This window comes from Mauremys reevesii, linkage group 1, assembly GCF_016161935.1.
Source record: "Mauremys reevesii isolate NIE-2019 linkage group 1, ASM1616193v1, whole genome shotgun sequence".
NCBI lineage: Eukaryota > Metazoa > Chordata > Testudines > Geoemydidae > Mauremys > Mauremys reevesii.
Window position 1 is genome coordinate 201,385,332 of NC_052623.1, and position 18,459 is coordinate 201,403,790.

General features: G+C 40.1%; 1 protein-coding gene across 32 annotated transcripts in view; it reads left to right on the top strand.

The window, feature by feature from the left end:
- LOC120403210 (ABI family member 3 binding protein) overlaps window positions 1-18,459 on the top strand; it is a 315,866-nt gene that overhangs the window by 210,591 nt on the left and 86,816 nt on the right. For 27 of the 32 annotated variants that reach the window (XM_039534071.1, XM_039534129.1, XM_039534193.1 and 24 more), the window contains 10 exons: window positions 2,673-2,747; window positions 4,900-4,995; window positions 7,471-7,551; window positions 9,036-9,110; window positions 10,293-10,367; window positions 11,898-11,945; window positions 12,465-12,539; window positions 14,348-14,395; window positions 14,872-14,946; window positions 15,801-15,875. In XM_039534071.1, the coding sequence (XP_039390005.1) occupies window positions 2,673-2,747; window positions 4,900-4,995; window positions 7,471-7,551; window positions 9,036-9,110; window positions 10,293-10,367; window positions 11,898-11,945; window positions 12,465-12,539; window positions 14,348-14,395; window positions 14,872-14,946; window positions 15,801-15,875 (723 nt within the window). The remainder of the gene's footprint in view (window positions 1-2,672; window positions 2,748-4,899; window positions 4,996-7,470; window positions 7,552-9,035; window positions 9,111-10,292; window positions 10,368-11,897; window positions 11,946-12,464; window positions 12,540-14,347; window positions 14,396-14,871; window positions 14,947-15,800; window positions 15,876-18,459) is intronic. The other 5 variants (XM_039534087.1, XM_039534102.1, XM_039534162.1 and 2 more) reach the window with 5 other exon arrangements.

An 18,459-nucleotide genomic window follows, 5' to 3' on the forward strand; every position in this document is an offset into this window, starting at 1 on the left:
TCATCACTGAACTTGGAATGATTTGCCCCAACCTCCCTTCTCTATATAGATTATTGTGAATTCTGCATTTATTCCATAGGGATACCCTTATTCAGATGTGACTACTTGAGGGATAAGGTACTATTCAATGTAAAAGGATCACAATCTGGCCTTTAGCCAGGAGGCATGATGCCCATGGATCAAGCTCCCATTAGTATCCCAGTGTCACTAGAAATGGACCAAAAATTAGGACTTGTGCAATAGCAATGGCTGTCTTCTTGCCTTGAAGTCCAAATGCTTCTACTCAAGATGCCTCAAATTAATGTAGACTCTGTGCACTGTGGCACTGACTTCCAAAAGAGCCAGGTCAGGTTACTGCATAAGTGCCTGAAAACCATTTGAAGCTATCATTGCTAATCCTGAAGCTCTATCCTATTTCTGGTAAGGTGTTTGTCTGTTGCCCTGGAGCCGATTTGAAAATGTAATAAAAAACAAATTTCAGTGGAAACCAAAAATTTCTACAACGATGACTTTCTATTTTCCAACCAGCTCTACAAGCCACTGAAGATGTGCATCTTCATTCTTCTTTGTGAAAACAATCTTCTATAGTATTTGGGGCAATAAAGATGTGTAGCCTACATGAAAAGTGTGCTTTCTGCTAATCCCACCATAGTCAGCCGTTGTGCTCACCTATGTTAATCGCTTTCCTTCTTGCTAATGCTAGAACATTCTTCAGTTTCACAAAAGAGCAGGAAGTTGAAGTAAGCTGCTTTTAGGAGACACATTCTCCCTTGCACCCAACTACATAACAAATTTGTTTTGCCTTCTGAATAGTCATTTTATACAGTGCCATTCAATTTGTGAGCATCTACATTGTGCCACTGTTGCCCCATATTGACTTAGGCATGCACAAACTCTCTTTTGTGTCTTTTTGGTATAAACCCTGTGTTCTCCCAAGACCTTTCTGCATTACCACTTGTGGGATTTGGCAGACCTGGCATTGAGCTGTGGAATTGCCTTCAAGAGCTGTGTTGACTGGGAGGCTGTACTAGAGATCACAATCAAGTGTTACATCATCACCCTATTCTGTAGAAGAGAATGCAGTCCCCCGACCACCTCAGTTCCATTCCCCCCAAAAGCAGAGAGAAAATGGAACTCACCTTCGTGCCTTCAGGCTAGATCTTTCCTTAGTCTATCTTATTATTTTCTTGTAATTAGTGTAGAGTAGTATAGGATACCTTAACCTAAACAGCTTGCCCTTATCCTGGGACTCTCATCAGGACCACACAGGGCCCTGAAAGGGCTTCAAGTATTGCACCTCTTGCCCACTGGTCATACCAGGGATCCTACAACCTGATACTAAATTGAGCCCATCGAGAGTACTGATACCAACCTCTGCTGAGATCCTCTTACACGGGACCCAAGGTACACTTTGTCTCTCCAGTTGCAGCACTACCTTTGATCACAAGGACAAAGTCACCAGGAGGTCCCATCACAGCTTCATGCCAAAGATGGTCTCAGATTACCACCTATCTCAATGCATTTTCCCCCCTGTGTTCTTCCCCAGGCCCCCTAGGGATCACATCTCCATATTCAAAATATAAAAAGGACATTCTGGTTTTACATGGTAAAGACTGAGCTGTTTAGAAGTTCTACTAGGTTGTTTTTAGCCTAGGAGAGAGATGTCAGGGAGAACTTGTTACCAAACAGAGTGTTTCACCCTGGGATTAGGAGCTGTATAGAGCATTATTGCAACCAAGTACCCTTTGTTTAAAGATTTATGATAGCCACCATGGCATCCATGATGTGCCTTAGATAGGTTCTCCTGGCAGAGATTTACAAAGTAGCAACTTGGAGTTCAGGGCACACTTCCACCAGACAGTACTCATTGGATTTAGCATTGCTCTTTGATATCCAGTTTGGGAGAGCAGATTACAGACAACATTTATCTAAGAACTTGCCCATCATCATCATGTTTGCTAATCTGCCACAAGTGGGAATATGCAGAGGCCCTCAAAGGAGAAAAGAGAGGTTACTTTGCAGTAATTTTTGTTCTCTGAGAATTACCTTTGTGTGTTCACACTACCCAACCACCTTCCCTTCTACCTCAGAGTTCAGTATAACATTAGGTCTCCGGTTTGGGAAAAGGAATTGAGGCATCTGGCTGGGTGGATGCACTTCCTTATATAGAGTAGGTGATGCCATCAACCTCACTTGAGCTATCACATGAACATACACCGCAGTGGACATGGTTTTCCAAGGCTGTTCTCCAGCTCAGTGCCAGGGGTTCCACCAGGGGCTGCTCTAGGAATCCCGCTGCCCCAAGCAGGGCGGCACGCCGTGGGGGGCGCTCTGGCAGTCGCCGGTCCCGCAGCTCTGGGGGACCTCTTGCAGACGTGCCTGCGGAGGTTCCGCTGGTCCCGCGGCTCGGGTGGACCTCCCGCAGGCATGCCAGCGGATGCTCCACCGGAGCATGACTGCGGAAGGTCCGCCGGAGCCGCCTGCCGCCCTGCCGGCAAAATGCCGCCCCAAGCGTGCGCTTGGCGCGCTGGGGTCTGGATCCGGCCCTGGGTTCCACATCCCACAATTGTGAATGTACAGATGTGACTCCTGAAGAGCAACAGTTACTGGTAAGTACTCTCTCCTTTCCTCAAAACTTTGGGATTACAATCTCCCCTCTTTCTTCCTTTCAGCACCCAGTAAAACAAAACGAATTCCTTCCAAACCTAAAGTCTCTCTCCATCCAGAAGAACCCAAGACAAAACCAGGTAATTACAGTATGCTCTGCTACTATCATTTTGTTCCATATTGTTTGAACCATGCTGACTCATGACTCCTTTTTTTGGGGGGGGGGCGAAGGGAGAGAGACACGTGTCCATGGAAGCTGTAGAAATCTGTTAGCATCATAAGCAGTCTTGCAAACTAAATCCTTTATTCTCCCAGCCTTTATTTTGCTCTATTTTGCTTTGTTAGCGTAACTACAGTGTTATTACATAGATCAGTCTCTGACCAAATATAGTAGCTAATTAATAAATAAGGAGAAAAAACTCTGAACACTGTCCCATTAAACTAGAGGTTGGTAAACAGTGTTTAAAATAAAGATTTATGAATAGTTTCAGGTAGAAAAGCATCAAGTATGGCAAACTTTAACTATTATTATTGATAAGTTTGTAGATAACTGCCTCATCTTGATGAGTATGCTTGCAAATCTTGAAAGCTTCATCAATTTCGAAAGGAAAGATCACTTGTCCAAAAAATCATAGTTGGAGTTCATTATTCCTTCCTGTTTTAAAAGGTTTTTCATCTATTCAGGAAGGAGAAGCTGTGCCATGAGACATAGGTGATAAACCAAATGCTGCATAGAATCAAAAGAAAGAGTCAGCAAATGACTCAAAGTGTGATAGTTTGGATAAAATAAAAATATTCAATGAATACCTAGAAATGGCGAATACATTTGAAGAAAATGAAGATGGGTTAAAGAACAACTTGTGAATCAAAAAAGGGGCTACATTTTTAAAGAACATTATTCATAATAAATAAATCCGCCAGCTCTATCTTGAAGTCCCTTTCCTTTTCAACAGTTTTGAAACTCTGTCCCTTGGGTAGGCGTGCTCAGTGGTTCTCAACTGTTGTAGGGTGTTTGGACGAGTGACATGTGCCTTAAAAGTAGAACACATAGATCAATGGATAGGTCTGCTCTGTAGTTTTCATTCCTTTCCTTTCCTTTCACCAATTTAAAAAGAAAATGATCATTTTGTATTTATCCATTTATTTGTTTTCTAGCACCATAGATGGCTGGGTACTGTTCAGCCCCTGTCCCAAAGAGCTCTCAATTTAATCTAAGAAAAGTAGATCAACCATAAGGGGGTGGAAAACATATGTATGAATCAGTACTTGAGCAAGATGCATAGTAACAAAAATATTTTAGCCCCTTGATTTATAACTGGACAGTATTAAACTATGATGTGTCTGAAATTCTATGTGAAGATTCATGGCAAATTTGGCATTGGCGAGAATTGGATAAATTCTAGCTGTGATAAAACTGAAGCGTGTGCGCACACACTCCCAGTTTAACTGGGATGATAACGACTAATGCAACATCTGAAATGAGACTTTTCAAGTGGCCTGAAATAGACTTAGATTTCTTCCAATTATATTCCTAGCTAACAATTTCAGTCAGTTTAGTATTGGATTTGTAACTAATGAGGGTAAATGATGTTCCAGAAAGGAACAGTGGCTGCTGCAGAATGATGTAACTTAGACTCCTGGGCTGAAGGATTACTCTCCACCCAGGTCCCCATGCCAAGTCTGGCTATTCAGACTTGATGAGGTGGAAGAAGGATTTAGTCCTACAGTGTTTTAATCTAGTTTGCCACCGACATATTCCTTTTGGCTGGCTTCAAATATTCAGAACTAAACTAATTGAAGGGAAGCAAAACAAATGTGATAGTTGTAAAATATATACTAAAAAGGGCCTGAAAGAGAAGAGTCTGGTTTTGCTTGTCCCATCAGTCTCCTGCAGAGCTTGCCATCCTGCTCCATTTGAAGAATTTTTTGACAGTAAATGATAGAACCCTGTTACATTAAAGCATTGGTTCCCAAATATTTTTGGCTATTATAAAGAGATCAGCTGTGTTTTAGCCCACAATGCACTTAAGCTGTTCCAGACTGAAAATCTGCTGAGGCACAAGATCCAGTGGGTGGGTGGGGAACATATTGTTCACATTTGAATAGTACATGGGCATCAGTAATGGACAAAAATCTCCCCAAAAGCATCACTGTTAAGATAGTGTTACTCTCATCCTGTAGAGTATTTGTCCCAAAATCTTGATGTCCAAGTACGCATATCAGACACTGGGCAGCCATTTAAAAGGTGTAGATCTGCCTTCATATCTCTCAAGATAATGTCCTTTACTCCAGCAGCAACCAGGGAACCTGTTCCGGTGCCAGTCACTATTAAGATTTCTTCTATTACTGCTACTACTAAGACTCTTGAACATCCGAAATCTACAATGGGTAATGATGATAATCTTCTTCCTTAGTGAATTGTCAGCTCTTCGCTTTTCCTTTTCATCAAGGAGGAATTTTTCATCTTCTAAAAGGGCATTTCATGCTTCCATATTCATAAGTAATCATTGAATTTCACTTTGCTTTTAGATACAAGTTGGTTTGGTGCTGTCATCTCCTCCTCTGCTGTTCATCTTTCCTTTTGCTTTTCTTTGTAGGAATTTGGTTTCATTGTACTGAAGCTGTGACTTAGGAAATGATCATGAAGAAATCCCATTCTGTGTTCATATGTGTCCAGGATGTGTCCAAGAGCTTTTTCTTGTACTTGTTAAGCATGAAATCTGATTCCCATTTAAATAAGTGGCAGAAATCCCATTGAGTGCAATGGCAGTAGTATTGAATCCTAAATGATTAATAAAAATAGTCCTCAATACCTCAGATTAGGCAACAGTGATATCTCATCATGAGTAATGAACAAATTAAGTGCAAGAATCATAAAACCAAGCTGAGCAATTCTGATACTTTTTACCCAAGAAGGAGTCAATTTTCCTTTAGTTGACTGGAGACCTCATTCATGACAGTTATGCATTAAAGATGAAATTCACTGTTGTGCAAAAGACCCATGCAAGGCCTTACATACCTCTCAAGTTCCACTAAAATCTTTGTACTAGGGTTTAAGTGCTACTTGAATTATATATAGACCTGGTGCAGGCCCTCTGGACAGGGGTGTATTTTCCCAGTGGAAACACAATGAAATCCTAGTGCATTATAGATCATTGGTTTCGTTTGTGTGCAGGCCTGGAATAAAATGTACTACATGATACAAATGTATCTGAACCAATTCAAATTCAGATTTCAAAGACCAGAAAGTTTGCAGGTTGTCTGGGCTTGTATTTTAAATTGTTTTCTTGAGGTCTAGTTTTGAAATTCCAATCCAGTTCTGGGTTTGGATTCAAAACCTCCCAAGATTCTGGGGACATTCAGACCTTTATATATAGAGAGAGTTCAGCTATGATATTTGGCCTGGGATCTGGATTTGGATTCAGATTTTCAGTTCAGGCCTATTTCTATTCTATTCTATTCTATTCTATTTTAATTTCAGTTTAACAAATTAAACGTCTTGCAGGAATTAAACAGAGGTGATATTGGGGTTTTATTTCCCAAGTAATAATGCTGTCATCATGTCAAGGCTCTATACATCAAAATGTCCCAAGTGGCACTTGTGACAATTGCAGCACTATAAGAGTGACGTAGTTAGTTTGGGGATAGATAATACTTAGTGCTTTACATTTTTAAGCCATTTTACAAACACTAACTAAGATGTGTGCCCTGTGTATCCTGTGATTTCTCAGCTTTGGTGTTAGCTGCAGAATCTACCCCAGGCAGTAGATTCTGTAGAATCTAACCTTTCGTTACATTAATGAAATTTGTTTCTAGCCTTTATGGTTTTGAAGAAAATCTTGGAAAAATTATGAGAACGTAAAACCAATGCTGTGTCATCTTTCTGAGGCCCTGCTTATATTGGAAATAGTTAAGGTGTAGCTAGAATGGTGCAACCTGCCAGTGTAGATGTGTTACACTGGTGCAGGATGCATTTTACATTGACACAGTATAGCTACTTCAGGGTCTGTACTGATACAGATATTCGCAATATAGAAAGGGCCTTAGTCTGCAGACACCCTAAAGCAACAACTCTGAGAGGTGCAGCCTGCCCAGTTTGCCGTGCTAGGCAATGACTGGAACTTGAATATGATCACTTAAATGGCTACTGTAACTATTTCACTGATGTTCATTTAGTAGAAACATCCGACTAATGTGCTCATCTCACAATCACAAACTGCCTCCCATGCTTCCACTGCTGCCAGAAGCCCTAATTGCCACCTACCCAGTTGCCAAAATTTCCAGCTTCCTACCTGGCATTGTCAGTAGCAATGTCTTTGGTGCATCAAAACTGAAAAAGTGCGGACCGCCTAAAATTTGAATTTAATCTCAAAATAAATAACTTGGCAACTTCTGTACTGACTGTATTAGTCTTTTTCATATTGAATTCATTAAACCCATCAATTCTGTAATTTAAAAGAAGTTCCTACGAAATTTCCTGTCTGCAACACCAGAGTGCCGCAGAATCCGGGAACTTTGCCACAGAATTTAGGTCCAGCTTGCCACAAGAGTGCAGGACTTGGATGAAGAGAGTGCTGATTGGTTGGTGGCAAGATAAGTTTATAATAGAGATGGGAACTCCTTGTTTTGGCAGAGGGCTAGGCATTCCTGCTGTTTTTGTCTAGCTATTCTAAACATTTAACTGCAATACTTCCCTCTCACCTTTTTTTTTTCAAAAAAAATGCATGTTAACTACAGCCTGATTTTTTTGGAGTCTTTTAAGTTATTGTTGTTCCAGAGTAGGCTTCAAGTCTATGCTTTCTGTGGTCTGAATAATGATGCATGCAGTAATTCAGTTATGAATTGGGCTTTTTTTTCTTTCAGTTTCATATGAACCACAACACATTCCTTCCAAACCTAAAGCATCTGCCAGTGCCATGCCAGAAATGCCACATAGTAAACCTGGTACAGTAACTATTTTCTGTAATTTACTACTTGAACTTGGAGTAACCTTTTAGCCAAACTCAGTGGCATTGCAAAGAGGTTAACCTGGATTTTGGGCACACGTGAAATGCAAACTATATAAATGAGTTTGTTTTGAGTCATTTAGTGGTTGCCCGACCATCTTACAGTTTTAACGGTGTACATTTTATAACATATATGTCATGTTAAAAACCTGATTCTTCTAAACAAGAAATAATTGTGCTTAAAGATTTCAGAAAGCCAACTTTTATTAAGCATATACACATTTAAAAACATATTTAAAAGACAGCAAGCATTGAAACACAATTTCTGTAATGAGAATTGTACATTCCATATACAGAGCATTACTCCATTTTCAAATTTAGGGTTCCAACTAGTTTTCTGGATGTTGCAAAATTTGCTACAGAAACTAAGCTTCTGTTTAAAAAGAAAACAAATAATGATTCTAGTGATGTGGAAAGCTTGAATGTAATTAGCCAGAGATGTGACTGAGTTTTTATTGAATGTATAGCACTGGGGAATATGCACTTAATGGAATTCTTAGTATGAATTTGTGGGTGGGTGGGGGTGGGTGTTTGTGTGTGTTTAAAATAAACACAAATTCTCACATCCAGAGTAAGAGAGTGGTGTCTGTTGCACTACATCTTTGGAACGTCAAGTCTCATTGGAAGTATTCTTCTTTTAAAACTGCCTGTCTTTAACTGTGTAGATTATGTTCAAGGAAGCACACTGATCTATTTTTAAGAGAAACCTCTGCTCTCTAAAACCACTTTCAGCAAAGTGCTTAGGCATGGATTTAAGTCTGGCACTATTCAACAACGCACTTACATACCTGCTTAAGTGCTTTGCTGACTTGGAGTTTAATAGTCTTCACTTAAATTCATTTTTATTCTAACAGCAAAAAGTCCAGTTGCTCCAGAAGCTACATGTAAAATTTCTTCTAATGACCTTGAGTGGCCCAAGGCAACATTGTGTAACAGTTTTTTCTTTAAAAAACAAGGAGTCCGGTGGCACCTTAAAGACTAATGGATTTATTTGGGCATAAGCTTTCGTGGGTAAAAAACCCACTTCTTCAGATGCATGGAGTGAAAGTTACAGATGCAAGCATTATATAATGACACATGATGTTTTTTCTTTACATTTTATGATAGGTACCTTGCTTTTAGCTTCCAATTTAGAAACTATAATTTTGCTCCAGAAGATCATCTTATCCCAACTCTTCGATAGTTTCTGTGAGCGAAGAGTTTATCTGCTACTTTTATTCTTAAGTCCAATAAGCTTCGGTTGTTAAACCTGCAGTTGCAATTTTCTACTTAATGGGTTGTTGATATTAATTATAGTTATTTTTCCAGTTTTGCATTGTAGTGCTGTTTCTTCACTGCAGGCATATGGTGTTTTGCGGATAAACACACTTTTACACCCTAATGTTTAAATGCTGATAGTTATAAACCAAATTTTTGTTTCAGAATCCAGTGAAATACATTTCACACCTTTGAAGCCCAAATCATCTTCTGAACCTAAAATGCCTCAATCTAAACCTGGTAAATATCTTTATTTTTGAAATGTGGTACATTGAGGCTCAGTGTTACCCTAGTTAATGACAAAATATCAGCTGTAGTGGATCAGAAGACTGTACTTTTCTTCTTACAGTGCACCTTGTACAGAAATTGCAGATAAAGGCGCCAGTTTTACTGTCTAGGGTCTATGTCAGAAGGACTACATTTTTATCTCAACCTTGTACTGAGAGAGGAGAAAGAAACTTAGATCCATCTTGGAAATATTTTACACCAAGAATAAGGATTAATTAATTTTATTCTAATGTTAGACTTTTCAAACACACTTGAATTTTGTAGGTTAATATTTTCTTAGTTAAAAAAAATTACTCCTTCAGAGGTGATCTCCAAACCAAAATGTCTTTGTATTTGTGAAGGTCCATTTTTCAGTTAACCTTTAAAGCTTGCAGGGGAGTTTGAACAGTGAAGTCAGCACAGCCTAGAATATATCACAAGCAAATTAGAAAGAATGGTGAATAACTGTCAGATTTAGTGTCTGGCCATTTGTTGATAGGAAAAAATAATGATCTCTAAGGTTTTAGTTCCCATAGTGTTGTTTAGTTCTCAGCAAGATTACCACCACCAATAGAAGACTCAGACATGCCAATTTTCAATCAAAAGCATTTCAAATATAGATTATGGTTATATCTATGACAAGAAATTATTTAAACTACATGAATTTTTAGAAGACCATGTGAGGAAAATTGATACAACTTTCTTTTAAGATTAAGAGCCAAATTCTGCCTTCAAATACATGCATCCGTCTCTTATTGCAGTCACTGGGAACACCACCGGCTTATCCAAGGGCAGAATTTAGCGGCTAATTTACTGATCCAGTCACCTCAGGGCTCAATTAAACACACACACACTTATGGGAGTAGTCCTTAGGCTCACCAATATAGCCGTTAAAGTCAACACCTATAATCAAACATTTGCAGGGGTTTTCCCCATTGTCAGAAGCTCTCAAATTGCCCTACCACACAAGAGTATTTCTTACCCCTTTCAGAGTCACAGTCATTGCTGAATACAATATATACCAACTTAATTGAATTTTCGTTATTGGCAACATTGCAGGTATCACTTCTTATGGCTTAAACATGGTGCCAGAGTCAGGCTGTGACTCCTTAAGACGTTTAGAAATGTAGGGTTTTTTTCTTTGTTTTTTTTCAGCTCCAACTGAAACACAGTTCATTCCTTCCAAACCTAACACGTCCCCAGAGCCAGAACTACCACATCCTAAACCTGGTAATTACCTGTTCATGCAACTGATTCTAACAAAACCCCATTGATTTAATGTGCTTCCTTTACTTTGCTGTCAGGAGTTTGTTACAGACTCTGTCATCTGATACTTGAAGGATGTAAATATTTGAAGGTTGGTAAAATTTGCTAAAGGTTGAGAGGAATTATTTATTGCTCCTGTGATACAAGTAGGATTAATAGGCTATAACTAGAGCCAACTGAATAATTCATAGCAAATGATCTGTAGTAAATTGTTTGTTTGTTTTTTAATTTATTCAAAATTAGTTCCCTTTTTGCAGTATTTTTTTCTATTCTGTGGATTGATCATGATCACTTTGCTAGGAATACTTGATACTCAGTGTTTGAAAATTGAGATGGTTTGATTAATGGTGATAGGTCACAAATCTCCTGGTGTTTCTTAGTGGATGACTGTAATTTTGTAGTCCCCAATTCAGTAAAGCTTTGTAAATACATGCTTAACTTCAACCACGTGACTAGCCACTGGTGGAAGTTTGAATCTCTTGAGGATAGAAGTAGTAGATTAGCAGAATTAGGAAATTTTACAGTCTTTACCTTTCTGAACCACACAACTTTGCCAAAGACATCATTCTCAGATAAATAAATAAAATAAAATTAGTCTAGTGTAAGGCACATTAGTTATGTGGAGAGTTTAAATCTAATTTTATCTCATTTCACTCACGTAATATATTTGTGTATACATACATGGATGTTTGGTAGTTGCAAATAATTTTCTTTTGGGTCTGATTTAATTGTTTAATTGTTTCTAGTCTAAACCTTGGGGGTGTAGGGGCGTGGGAACTGTGCCATCTTGTTGAGTCATGCCGTGTACTACCCCATACTGGATTATACCACTGCTCATGAATGTGCAAACTGAACACTTGTTTCTGTGAAATTCCATGCAGTGAGATACCATAGCTTGAATGTTTGAAGAAAGCAAATACAAAAGGGGCATACACACTGCTAACATTTTTTATTTTATTTTATCTTATTGCTGTACTCTTCCAGCTGCAGGTAAAAAAAGAGAAGGGAAAATTTAGCGTGAATATCAGGAAAGGCTTGCTGAGAATGAGATGTATTAGATAGTAGAATAGTCTACTAAAGGAAGTGGTAGAAGCACAATTGCTTGGGACTTTTAAAATTAGACTGGTTAATGCACTGTAGAGTGGAGTATTGTGTTAACTGCGAGATGAAATGGATGACCTCTTAGATCTCTTCTATCTCTAACTTCTATGATTCTTTGACTTTTACCATCTCAGAATTGAGCGTTTGTTTCATCCAGTTCGTTCAATGTATTTATGGTAATAGTGTCTTCAAAGTTAATTGACCACAATTTCTAAAAGTCAGAATAAGATATCCCAGGGTAATTTTGATTATCCACGGCATTAGCAAAGACCAGATTTGCATAATCTTTTACTTATTGCTTACCTAGGAAGTTGCTTTGATCATTTGATCATTCGAAAGGGTGTGCCATGCTTAGAGTCTCATGCTTTTTCTGTTGTTTTGTTTCTGATGCAGTCCTGGAACATATTACACTTAGAATTGAACCAGCAAGGTCAACAATAGGTAAAGAAATTTGTTTAGTGATCAGTCATGTTTGTTTTTCTTCTCTTCACAGAAACCCACATTGTAGTTGTCGTCTCATATCACCAGTTTCTTTCCTTAAAATTCCTCTTTTTTTCCTAGATATGTCTGTCCTTTGACACGAAAGGCTTTTTAGGAATTTTGTTTACTACACAGGTGTATTATCTCCTTTTTAAGGCAATAAGGCTGTCAGTTCTGAAACATCTTTATCATAGTCCTGTCTGTCTGTGCTTGCAATTTATTTTCCAACTGTTTTTTTAAGCTGGGCTTCAAAATGATCAGGAATTCCACTTCCCTGCTTAAACAAATCTAGATACACTCATAATGCCATATTTTTCTTTAAACTCCTTTGTACACCTGACTTTCTCTTCCCTGTTACCATAAAAGGATTTTGTTTCTCCATTGCAGGCTTAAAACGTGCCATGTCTGTGTGTTACACTTGGCATTAGACTCTGATTCCCGGATAATTTAATAATCTGTAACCCAGGTTCTCTCTTTCAGCTCCAAAAGAGACACGACGTGTTCCTTTGAAGCCTAAAACATCACTCAAACCTCATGTGCCACAGACAAAACCTGGTAAATTATTTTCTATATTTCCTATAGAAGTTTATCTCTAAGCAGCTGTTTAATTATCGAAGTAATTTGAAATACACTCAGCATCATAATGACAAGGTACAACTCTGCTGCAATGTGTTGGGCGTTTTGTTTGTTAGCCATTTACGGCAATAGCAGAAATTGACTAGCTTTTTATCATCATGCAGTAGCATAATAATAGCTCATGTTTAGACACGTGCATGAGAATTTGATTTATTCCTGATTTATAGTAGTGTAATTAAGAGGAAAATTTTACTTAGCATTAAATAAAATCAAATTTAAAAAATGCATTAGTGTTCTGTGAGAGATGTTTTTGTATATTTCTTCAAACTCTGCTTTGCACTTTCAGAAAAGAGGTTGCACAGCTTCTCTTGTTATTTACCATTATTGTATGTCTTCTTATCACTCTTTTCTTTAAGAGCTAGTAAATTACCAAACATATAACTAATATTTGTTTAACTGGATTCACAATATCAATACATTATCATTCAGTATTCCAAGACACTGTATTCAGGATTTATACAGACAATTAATTAACTTGATTTCAATGGGGATAGTGTAAACAAAACAAAAAAGTCAATAATTACTATATTGTGGTATCCAAAATACCACTCTGTTTTGTTACACTAGTAATTTTCTATTGACACCATTCTGTGCTAACTGTTGGTAAACTTAGATGACTTACTGATGATCACTTTAATCAAAGTGCCCACCCAAATGTCTGGATAGATTCTTTGTGCTGCATTACCACTCTAAAAAACAATTGTCACCACATAGATAACATCTCCTGGTATGAAAAATCTAACTCTTGCTACTAAGTGATTTTTATAATCATTGCAGCTGTTTGCAAAAGGCTGGCTGCAATCTCCAAGTTAAAACAAAACTCCTGATAAATTAGATACATAAGTTTTAATTGTATATTTTTCCCTTGTGGTCCTTTTTCCGTTATTCTTATATCAGTTTGATACTGAAAGATGGTGTACTAACTACCATCACAAAACTGAGATGTTTGTATTATCCTGTGTATGCATTTTAGAATTATTTTCAGTTATTAATTTATCATAATTTCTACAAATATCAATAATAGAATGAAAGTTATTTCTTAACTGACTTCTGTCAGTTTCAGCATTGTTTTCTGATTTTCTTGGGATTGCGTGCAAAGATATCAAGAAAACGTTTTATATTTAACCTTTTTGAATACCACACATAACAAGCAGTTACAGTGAGGAGGGGAAGCCAATTTTTTTATGCCGTTGCATTTTTTGTGGAGTAGAATACGATTGTTTGCATGTCTATGCAGTAAAACAATAAAAAATCTGGTTTATGTTTAAATGAATACTGGAACGGGGTATAACTTAAGAGTGGCCTTTGATGTTTGTATTACACAATGCACAAATAATCACATATTTTAATAATATGGTACCCACAAGCAAGAGGCTCTCCAACACCAATTTTATATACAAGTTTTGTATGAAAGGCACCTATAAGGGAAGAGCTTCATACCACAGGCTCCAATTTCTGAGTATATGACTGAGATAAATTTCAATCATCTTTCTTTATAAAGACCATAAAAAAGATGGAAAAATTAGCCCACATTTAAGGACTAGGTTCTGTCCTTGGCTGTTTATATTTGTTAGAGCATAATGGTTCTTGAATATTGACTAATTGCTGGCAGACAAATGAAAGCATAGTTGTTATTTAGACATGAATAAAGTTGACTTTAAATAGAATTATTCTCTTCTATTTTGATTTTCATTGTTATTTTTATGTTTTATTTGTTTTTGATACAGCCCCAGAAGCAGCTATATTTAGAACTGAACAACCAAAGACACCATTAGGTAATGATGTTAACTATGGGGATGGTCATATTTCTTTTTCCTTCTCATTAGAGATGTAGGCATGGTAGGCTCTTGCTCAATGGGCTCATCTATCATCACTTTTCATGATTAAACAGTCTTTTTTTTTCTAGGTATCTTTGTCATTTTCATGTCCACCTTTGTGTATTTTCCTTTACAGGAATGTAGTTTAATTTAAGTTGTTTGCTCTCTAGAGCATCCAGAAATACTCCATCTTTCTGAAGCCATGTTTGTTTGTGTTTGCAATTTCTCTAATGTCCCTTGTTTTTTTCCTGGGCTCAAACTCAGCGAGTAATCCCACCTCGTGCTTCGTTGATCTCAATACAGATACTGTCCAACAACAGAACTTTTTCTTTGAAATTCCTTTGAACACCTGACTTTCATTTGTGGTCAGGTGTATATGGTGTCAGGCTCAGATTCCTGGATAATGATTTTAATGCTCAAGTTCTTTATTTCAGCTCCAAAAGAGGCACGGCGTGTTCCTTCAAAACCTAAATCATCACCGAGCCCAGATGTGCCACAAACCAAACCTGGTAAATATATCAGTGTTTTCTATCTCATACTGAGGTACTCCATGACTATTGTGACAGGGTTGGGTCAGATGGCTACAGGAGAGTGATAGAAGGCAGATATATTAGCCCCAGTTTAAGCAGGTCCCTTTTCCCTGGGTAAGGTAAGGGGCAGTTCCAGAACAATCAGGAACTTGGAATTAAGGCAGACAGGCTAATCAGGGCACCTGGTTTAAAAAGGACTTCAGTCAGTGAGGGGCGCGGAAGGAGCTGAGGGTGAGAGGACATGCTGCTGGAGGACTGAGGAGTACAAATGCTATCTGGCATTGGGAGGAAGGTCCTGGGGTGAGGATACAGAAGGTGTTGGGAAGAGGCAATGGGGAAGTAGCCCAAGGAGTTGTAGCTGTCACACAGGTATTAAATGAAACACTGTAGACAGCTGTGATCCACAGGGCCCTGGGCTGGAACCCGGAATAGAGGGCAGGCCCAGGTTCCTCCCATCCCCCCAACTCCCTATTGGATACAGGAGGAGTTGACCTGGACTATGGGTCTCACCAGAGGAGAAGGTCCCTGGCCTGTCCCCCAACCCACTAGGTGGGTCAGCAGAGACTGAGGGAATTGTTCTCCTTCCTTTTCCCCATGCAGACCAGTGATGAGGTTAGCTGAGTGAACGGCAGGTTTGAGCCACTAGCAAAAGTGGCCAAACTGAGGGCTGCCGTGAATCTGTGAGGCGAGCAAATTCGCCAATAAGTGCAGGACCCACCAAGGCAGAGGAGGAACTTTGTCACACTATGTATACAGTCTTGTGTTGTGGCTGGTGTCAGACTGTGATGCTTGGGAAAGCTTTAACAACATATAAACCAGTTGTTTTCTTTCAGCTCCAAAAGAGACACGGCGTGTGCCTTCCAAACCTAAAACATCACCCATCCCAGACGTTCCACCAACCAAACCTGGTAAGTGCACCTTAATTTTATATTTCAGTGTTGTGCCACTTATGATTTTGCAACTTTTCTACTGTTAATTGTTGGCGCGCATGCGCGCGCACACACATACATTTGTGGCAATAGCAGAAGTCTATTACTATAGCAATACTCGCTCCACAGCTGTCATGGACCAAGATTGCCCTACCTGATATATACGCACGTTAATGAAATATACAGTCATTTTTTTTTACAGCATTTTACTCCATGCGGGGTTTTTTGCACCCTTATGCAACAGAAGACTTTAGCCTTAAATTTCCATAGGTTGGGAGAGAGATTGTTTATCTACTGTCTGTCGTCTGTAGTTTCAAGGGATTTGTTTATCTAGTGTCAAAAGACAAAGGTACCAAAAAAAACCCTCCACTTTGCTCTTGTACATCGTCTTGCATCTGAAGGCGAATGGTGATTTCTGTTGCTTATCTGGTGATATTTTTATGCAAGGCTGGGTGAAGAGGGCAAGATTTACAGAAAATGGAACATATGAGAGCAGCACCAACAGCAAAAGGTAGAGACTGAGATCTTGTGTACAGGATATGGCAATGCACACATACCACGGGTGGTGTGATTTCTAAAGCGCACTAATGTGTAGCATATTAATTGGTCCATGTAGACCCTGCTGGTGCACACAGGGCCGCCCGGGCAGGGGCCAAGTGGGGCAATTTGCCCCAGGCCCGGGCTCCGCAGGAGCCCCCACGAGAACGGCCGAGGCTCCCGCCTCCGCCCCTCTCCCAGAGCTTCAGCGCATCCAGGAGCGTCCCTAGATAGCACTGCAGCATGGCTCTGGCGGGGCCTGAGCTCCGCCCCGCTCAGAGCTGTGTGGTCAGGGGGCGGGGCTGCGAGCTCCAGGCCGAGCTCAGCTTCCTCCACTCGGCCTGGAGCTCACAGCCCTGTCCCCTTACCACGCGACTCTGAGCAGGGAGGAGCTCAGGGGCCCCGCCGGACCCACATTGCAGCTGTCGAGGGAAGCTCCTGGATGCACTGGAGGGAACCGGGGGTAAGGGGCCAGGGCCGGGGGGGTTGGCTAAGGGGCAGGGAGTCCTGGGGATAGGGAGGGTGCAGAGGTTGGGGCCGTCAGGGGACAGGGAATGGGGGGATTGGATTGTGGGCGTTCTGGGGGTCTGTCAGAACTCAGCGCGGGGGTGGATAGGGGTTGAGGCAGTCAGGGGACAGGGAGCAGGCGTGGGGTCCTGGGGTGGTGGTTGGGGGGGGTCTCTGGGGGACGGTGAGCGGACAAGGAGCAGGATGGGTCAGGAATTCTGAGGGGGGTGGGCAGTCGGGGGGTAGGAAGTGGGTGTGGGTCAGATAGGGGGCAGGGCCAGGCTGTTTGGGAGGCACAGTCTTCCCTATCCTAAAGCTCATTCAGCAGTTTGAGGCTTGCAGAAGAGCCAAGCTGTTAGCTTTTCCATTAGGGCTACCATCCCTTTCACTTCTCAAATGCCAAATTATAGTCTACATTTAATTTCAGTGCCATAGGGAGATTCATGTCAGGGGAAGGGAGCTTCATTTAAAATTAGCCACTGGGGGAGGGATCACATGAGAAGAGCAATATCCTTCCCAACCCTACCAAGGGAGACCCCCCTCCCCTGCATTCCCTGAGGCTCCAGAGGGAGGGGTTAATTCAGTGGTTCTCAAACTTTTATACTGGTGACCCCTTTCACATAGCAAACCTCTGAGTACGACCCCACTCCCTTATACATTAAAAACACTTTTTTATATATTTAACACTATTATAAATGCTGGAGGCAAAGCAGGGTTTGAGGTGGAGACTGACAGCTTGCGACTCCCAGTAATAACCTCGTGACCCCCTGAGGAGTCCTGACCCCCAGTTTGAGAACCCCTGGGTTAATTTAATTTTAGCACCCTGTGTCCATTCACATGCATGTGCTATTTTGAGCATTTCCATTTTCACAAAATAGGCTCATCCCAGATTCTGGAACAAGCTCAAATGCTCAGTTGGTGGAGTATGTACATAAGCTATACTAAAGACAAACTCACAGTAATCGTCTCCAGTTTGTGAGGGACCCCATGGAGCCAGTCTCTAGGAAACAGATAAATGCATGGAGGTTAAGTCCATTAATGGCTATTAGCCAGGATGGGTAAGGAATGGTGTCCCTAGCCTCTGTTTGTCAGAGGGTGGAGATGGATGGCAGGAGAGAGATCACTTGATCATTACCTGTTAGGTTTACTCCCTCTGGGGAACTTGGCATTGTCCATTGTCGGTAGACAGGATACTGGGCTGGATGGACCTTTGGTTTGACCCAGTATGGCTGTTCTTATGTTCTAATCTAAATGAACCCAAACTTATGGAGACAGATGAGAGTCAAGGAAGCCAGCAGAGTATCAGAAACCTGGAAAAATCTCTGACTGGATGGGCTCAGGCGTTTGGTCACAAGCTGAGGTGGTTCAAAAGTTTTGGATTTTTTTTAAGCAGAATTTTTTTATTGTTTCTTTAAACAATCAAATACAGCAAGCAGCAAATATTTGGCCACACACTTCTGAAACCCCAAACTTTATTCAAGTTTTGGCAGACTAATTTCAGCTTTTCAATTAAAAAAAC